The 6000-nt window shown below is 45.8% G+C and overlaps 1 protein-coding gene across 1 annotated transcript in view; it reads left to right on the forward strand.

Annotated features, from left to right (window-relative positions):
• Nucleotides 1–4446: 4446 nt before the first annotated feature.
• Nucleotides 4447–6000, forward strand: part of si:ch73-335l21.1 (insulin receptor substrate 1-B) — a 69277-nt gene continuing 67723 nt past the window's right edge. Inside the window, exon 1 of the mRNA XM_037676365.1 lies at nucleotides 4447–5104. Coding sequence (XP_037532293.1) covers nucleotides 4741–5104 — 364 coding nt within the window. The 5' untranslated portion in view covers nucleotides 4447–4740. The remainder of the gene's footprint in view (nucleotides 5105–6000) is intronic.

A 6000-nucleotide genomic window follows, 5' to 3' on the forward strand; every position in this document is an offset into this window, starting at 1 on the left:
TGGAAGCAGCAGAATCTCCACATTAGAAGGTTTTAAAATATTCATTTGAATTTGGAAATTGTTCATTTGGACAGAAGATTGGAGCATTTTTTTTTTTTTTTACAGCTCAGCCAAGATGATCGAGAGTCGAGACGCCTAATCCGTCCAGTTAAAGCATCTTAAGCTGCTGCTTTAGGAGAACTCCGGAGTCCAGATACAAAGTGAGCTCCAGAAGAGCTCCTCCGTTTGCTGTGACATACATGAGCATTTCAACACGAGGCAGAGGGGATTTTTAATAATAAATAGAACAGGATGGGCTCGTGGAAGAGCCAAGAGTGAAATCTACTCCTCAGAGTGGAGATGATGATGCCTTCATGGACAATGGGAAATTGTACAGGCTTTATACGGAGTAAAGCGGAATAAAGATTATATGTATATATATATATGTATATTTGTGTGTATATGATTCGAATAAGAATAATAATAGGGGAAGTGGTGGCGAACTGGTGATTGGATGGTCGCCGGTTCAAATCCCCACACCAGCCTCCACCCGCAATTGTCACTGGTTTGATCCCATCAGGACCCCAAAACCCACTTTTAGCTTCTTTTAACTTTTAGGCCAACCAAAGTGCTGTACAGACAAAACAACAGGTAACACACCAAGCAACATACAAAATGAGGTAAATCAGAATATAGACATAAAAACGATGCAGACGATGAAAAACCAGTGTGGAGCATACAGGATCAAAACACAGATCCTCTGGTGTTGAAAGCTACTGAAAGTAGTGAGTTTTTAAACGGGACTTGAAAATCGAGAGGGAGGGGGCCTGTCTGACAAGCAGAGGTAACTCGTTCCAAAGTCTTGGTCCTGCTACAGAGAAGGCCCTGTCACTAAGACGAGTTCCTGGAACTGTGAGGAGCAACTTTTTTTCCTACCGCTTTATGCTAGTGTAGTGCTTTTTAGCGTTTAGTTAAGTGTTTTTGTGTGAATGTTTATGAAGCATTCACTCTTGTGATCCATCTTTCTTCTGTACATTTATCAGCATCTTTCTCGTTCCACAATTTTTGTGCTATTTCAACAAATCATACATCAAAACGTTCAGCTCGTTCAGGTTAAGCCTTTTATGACTTGATATTGGTCAAACTTTAGCTCTTTGAAATATTTAGCATTTTCTTCCACTTTTTCCTGATAAAAAATGAATTGCGCTCATTTTACATCCTTCAAATCTTAAGCTCCGTTTACAACTTTTACTCCTTTCACATTTTGTTCTGGTTCAGCTTCTTTCAGCTTCCTTCTGCAAATGTAAACATTTTTTTCAGCTATTTTCAGCTGTTTTTTTCAGCTGTTTTGTGCTCCTTTCAGGCTCTTTCTGCTAACTACAACATTTTTGTGCTTCTATTTCTTTCTGTTAATTTCAGCTTGTTATGCTCTTTACAGCTAATTTCTGCAAGTTTAAGCTTTTTCTGCTATTTCAGCTACTATTTAACTGTTTTATGATAATTTTAGCTTTTTAGCTTATTCCACATTATTTGCACCCATTTAAACTTTTTCAGCCTAATTCAGCAAAAATGTGCTCTCTCCACTTGCTTCTGGTAGTTTAAGCTTCTTTCTGATTTTTAGCTACTTTTCAGCAGTTTTTTTGTGCTCACTTCAGCTTTTTTCAGATAATTTTCACTTTTTGTGCTCATTTCTGCTTATTTCAGCATAATTGGGCAATTGTGTTCTTTCTGCTTTCTTCTGCTATTTTAAGCTTGTAGCATTTTCTAGTTAATTTTGTCTGTTTTCAGATAATTTCAAGTTTTTTTGTGGTAATTTCCTTAACTTTCAGCCTAATTAATTTCTTTCTGCTGATTTCAGCTTGTCAGAGTCAGAGTTTCTTTATTGTCATTCGCACCTCTTGTGGTACATGTGGTGGAGCGAAATTATGTACACAGGGTCCCAGTTACATCCAACAATAAAATGTATAAGAAAAACAGTCATAACATCTAAGATATGAACCAAGAAAAACATCAACTAAATATACACTAAGCACTCATAACATAAAAACATTGAACATCAGCACAAACATGAACATGAGTGTGTGAGCAGATGAGCACGCATGAACACATCAACATGAAACAGATCAGCAGCAACATGAAACAGATCAGCAGCAACATGATGTGATGTTTTTTTCAGTGATTATTCTAGTTAGAGATTCATGAGTCTAACAGCCTCAGGGTAGAAGCTGTTCGTCAGTCTAGTGGTTCTACACTTAATGCTCCTTAACCTCCTTCCTGAGGGAGCGGGGCAAAAAGTGTGTGTGCTGGGTGAGTGAGGTCCTTCATGATGCAGGTAGCCTTGTTCCTGCATCTAGAGTTGTAGATGTCTGTGATGGTGGGGAGGCTGACTCCGACAGACTTCTGTGCAGCCTTCACCACTCTCTGCAAAGCTTTTCTTTCTGCAGCTGTGCAGCCTCCATGCCACACATTGATGCTGAAGCACAGGATGCTCTCCACTGCACACCTGTAGAAGGAGGTGAGGACTGAGCTTCCCAGACCAGCTCGCCTCAGCCGCCTGAAGAAGTAGAGTCTCTGATGAGCTTTCTTGATCAGGCTGGTGGTGTTGTTGCTCCAGCTGAGGTTGTCATTCATGTGTACACCCAAGTACTTGTAGCTGGAGACCACTTCCACCGCAGATCCTCTTATGTTCAGGGGGGTGTAGATGTTTTTGTTCCTTCTGAAGTCCACAATCATCTCCTTTGTCTTCTTCACATTGATGTGAAGGTTATTCTCTTTGCACCAGCTCTCCAGGTGTTCCACCTCTTGCCTGTAGCTGGACTCATTGTTTGTGATGCATCCCACCACCGCTGTATCATCTGCAAACTTTACAATGTGACAGCCTGGATGGGTAGCTGCACAATCATACGTGAGCAGAGTAAACAGGAGGGGGCTCAACACACATCCCTGAGGAGAGCCAGTGCTGAGGGTTATGGTGGAGGAGGAAAAGTTGTGGATCCTCACTAACTGTGGTCTGTTTGTTAAGAAGTCTAGTACCCAGTTGCAAATGGAGGGGCTTAGTCCTAGTGTGGATAGTTTGTCCATCAGGGTTTGGGGGATCATGGTGTTGAAGGCGGATGTGAAGTCCACAAAGAGCATACGGACGTAAGAGTTTTTCTGCTCCAGGTGGTTGAGCGCAGTGTGGACCACAGAGGAGATGGCATCCTCTGTTGATCGGTTCTCGTGGTATGCATACTGATGAGGGTCCTCGTTGATGTTGATGGATGTTTTGATGTGAGTCATGACCAGTTTTTCGAAGCATTTAGCGACTATCGGGGTGAGGGCCACTGGACGATAGTTATTCAGACCAGTCACTGTAGAGCTTTTTGGGACTGGGATGATGGTGGCAGTCTTCAGGCAGGTGGGAACTGTCTCCAGGGTAAGTGAGGTGTTAAAGATGTCTGCCAGCACCTCGCAGAGCTGATCAGCACATTCCTTCAACACTTTTCCGGGGATGTTGTCTGGGCCAGTTGCTTTGTGCAGATTAATCCTCCTGAAAGTACTCCTTACTTCAGCTGAGGTCACGCTGAGATGCTCTTCATCCGGTGGCGAGGTGAGTCTGGTGCTGGGTGGTCTGTTCGGGTCTTCAAAGCGTGCATAGAACTTGTTGAGGGCATCAGGCAGAGATGGGTCTTTGGGGCATTGTTCACTCCTTCCTTTATAATCTGTTATGCACTTAATGCCCCTCCACATGCTCCGAGGGTCTTGTGAGATGAATTGTTATACTCCTTTCAGCTTAATGATTCTAGTTTTAGCTTTTTCTGCACTTTCAACTACTATTTAGCTGTTTTATGCAAATTTTAGCCTTTTCAGCTCATTTCACTTTTTTAAAGCTCATTTCAGCTCTTTCTGCTTCCTTCTGGTAGTTTAAGCTTCTTTCTGCCTTTTCAGCTACTTTTCAGCAATTTTTAGCTAATTTCAACTTTTTTTCGCTAAATTCCATATTTTTGTGCTCATTTCTGCTTATTTAAACCTAATTCAGCAAAAATGTGTTCTTTCTGCTTTCTTCTGCTAATTTAGGCCTGTTCTTCCCACTTCAGCTACAATTCAACTTTTTTTTTTTAGCTAATTCAGCTGTTTTTTAGCAAGTTCTTCAGCATTCACACTGCATTTTCGCAGGAAATGCAATTTCTCTAGTTAGTTTAGCACTTATTTATTTTTTTTTTGTCTTACGTAATTGAGTGGATCATTTTCCCCCCCCTTCTATTTGCTGAGTGAGTTTCAACATGTGAAGCTGCGCTGTCGGAGCCGTCCTTGAACGCACCGTGCTCGTGCAGTGACTGACAGCGGGGCCGCGGCTGCTCCACGGTAGCTGCTCCGCTCCGCCACCAACACAGAGCCGCTCCGGGCAGGGCAGGGGTGGGGGCACAGGCTCGCGGGCTCCGTGATGAGCAGTAAACGGGATTAAACGGTGCAGACAGCTCCGGGAACCACTAGTAGTAGTGTTGGGAGTAGAGGAGGAGCAGGAGGAGGGGGGAGTCCCGCTCGAAGCTGCTCCGCGTGTGTTCCTCTGTTCGGGTCCGCCTGGGAAACTTGCGCTCGTGAGGGAACGACCCCGGGAAAAGCGACCGTTGGGAGAGTTTTCACCGTCATGCCTGCGTGTATGCGCGGCAGAGCGGGGCAGCGGACCCGGGGGGATGCTTGAACCACTTCGCTGAACTTCCAGACAACTTGAACACTTTGTTTGTTTGTTTTATTGTGGTTATTTACTCGGAAACCGAATCAATGGAGGGGCACGCGGGCGAGCACGACAACAACAACAGCGGCGCGAGCGACGACGTGCGGCGGAGCGGCTACCTCCGCAAGCAGAAGTCCATGCACCGGCGCTACTTCGTGCTCCGCGCCGCCTCGGAGCGCGGTCCGGCCCGCCTGGAGTACTACGAGAGCGAGAAGAAGTTCCGCGGCAAGGCCCCCGTCCCGAAGCGGGCCGTGGCGCTCGAGACGTGCTTCAACATCAACAAGCGGGCCGACGCCAAGAACAAGCACATGATCGTGCTGTACACCCGGGCAGAGAGCTTCGCCGTGGCCGCGGAGAGCGAGGCGGAGCAGGACGACTGGTACCAGGCCCTGGTGGAGCTGCAGTGCAAGGGTGAGAGCACGTGCGCGCGCACACACGGGACACGGCGAGTGGGGGGAAACGTGGCACTGCAGAGTTCATACTGGGACCCTCTCGAGACAAAAACCAGTTGGTGTTGCGTTCAAATTGGGGCTTTTTAAAGATGGCATCCTCTCTCTGATGGAGTAAACACGTGCGTGTGCGCGTTATCGCCCCCCCCCACTCAGCTCTTATCAGGCTGGTGTCAGACTTGTTTAGCTGAGCTTCAGCTGTGTCCCCGAACACACCCTGCCCTGCACTTTACTGTTGTTGTTGCTGATCCAGCAGTTATCACATCAGGCATTGATCCCAGAGAGGAGGAATGAAATGTTCTGAAAAAAAGAGCTCAACCAATCAGCTGTGAGTGCAGTCTGAAGTTTACATCCACCCATCATGGGCAAGGGGCGTTTTAATAGTTTATTTAAATCAGATTATTGTGGATTTTCTCTAATCCAGACAGGCTCAGATATGTTGCAAGTTCTAAGTCTTTCAACGAAAGGTGCTGACAGTTGAGATCGTGGCCCATTAGTAAGTGTTCATGATGGACTGCAGCTCGTAGATATCTTTTTGGTAGCGCTTGAGTGGTTAGTTGGACAGCTTTCGTTGGATCAGCCGGTGCACAGAGCGCTGAGGAAGACCCGAGGAGTTCAGTGAAGGTGTGCGGAGGTTGGCGAGGGTGTCTAGGAGCCGCCGTCACCGTTCACCAAGAACGAAGCAAGAAGTGTCAAAGTTCATGCTCAATAATCCAGGTAGAAAATCCAACAAAGTTCAGTCAAGTCCTCTGGACGGTTTCTTTTCTTGTTGAGACGTTTCGTCCTTCATCCAAAGGACTTCATCAGTCCGAGGAGCTACAAACAAACAGAGTCCCACAAGCAGCACACTCACATAGT

The sequence above is a fragment of the Nematolebias whitei genome, chromosome 1, assembly GCF_014905685.2.
Source record: "Nematolebias whitei isolate Nwh7 chromosome 1, NemWhi1, whole genome shotgun sequence".
NCBI classification, from domain to species: domain Eukaryota; kingdom Metazoa; phylum Chordata; class Actinopteri; order Cyprinodontiformes; family Rivulidae; genus Nematolebias; species Nematolebias whitei.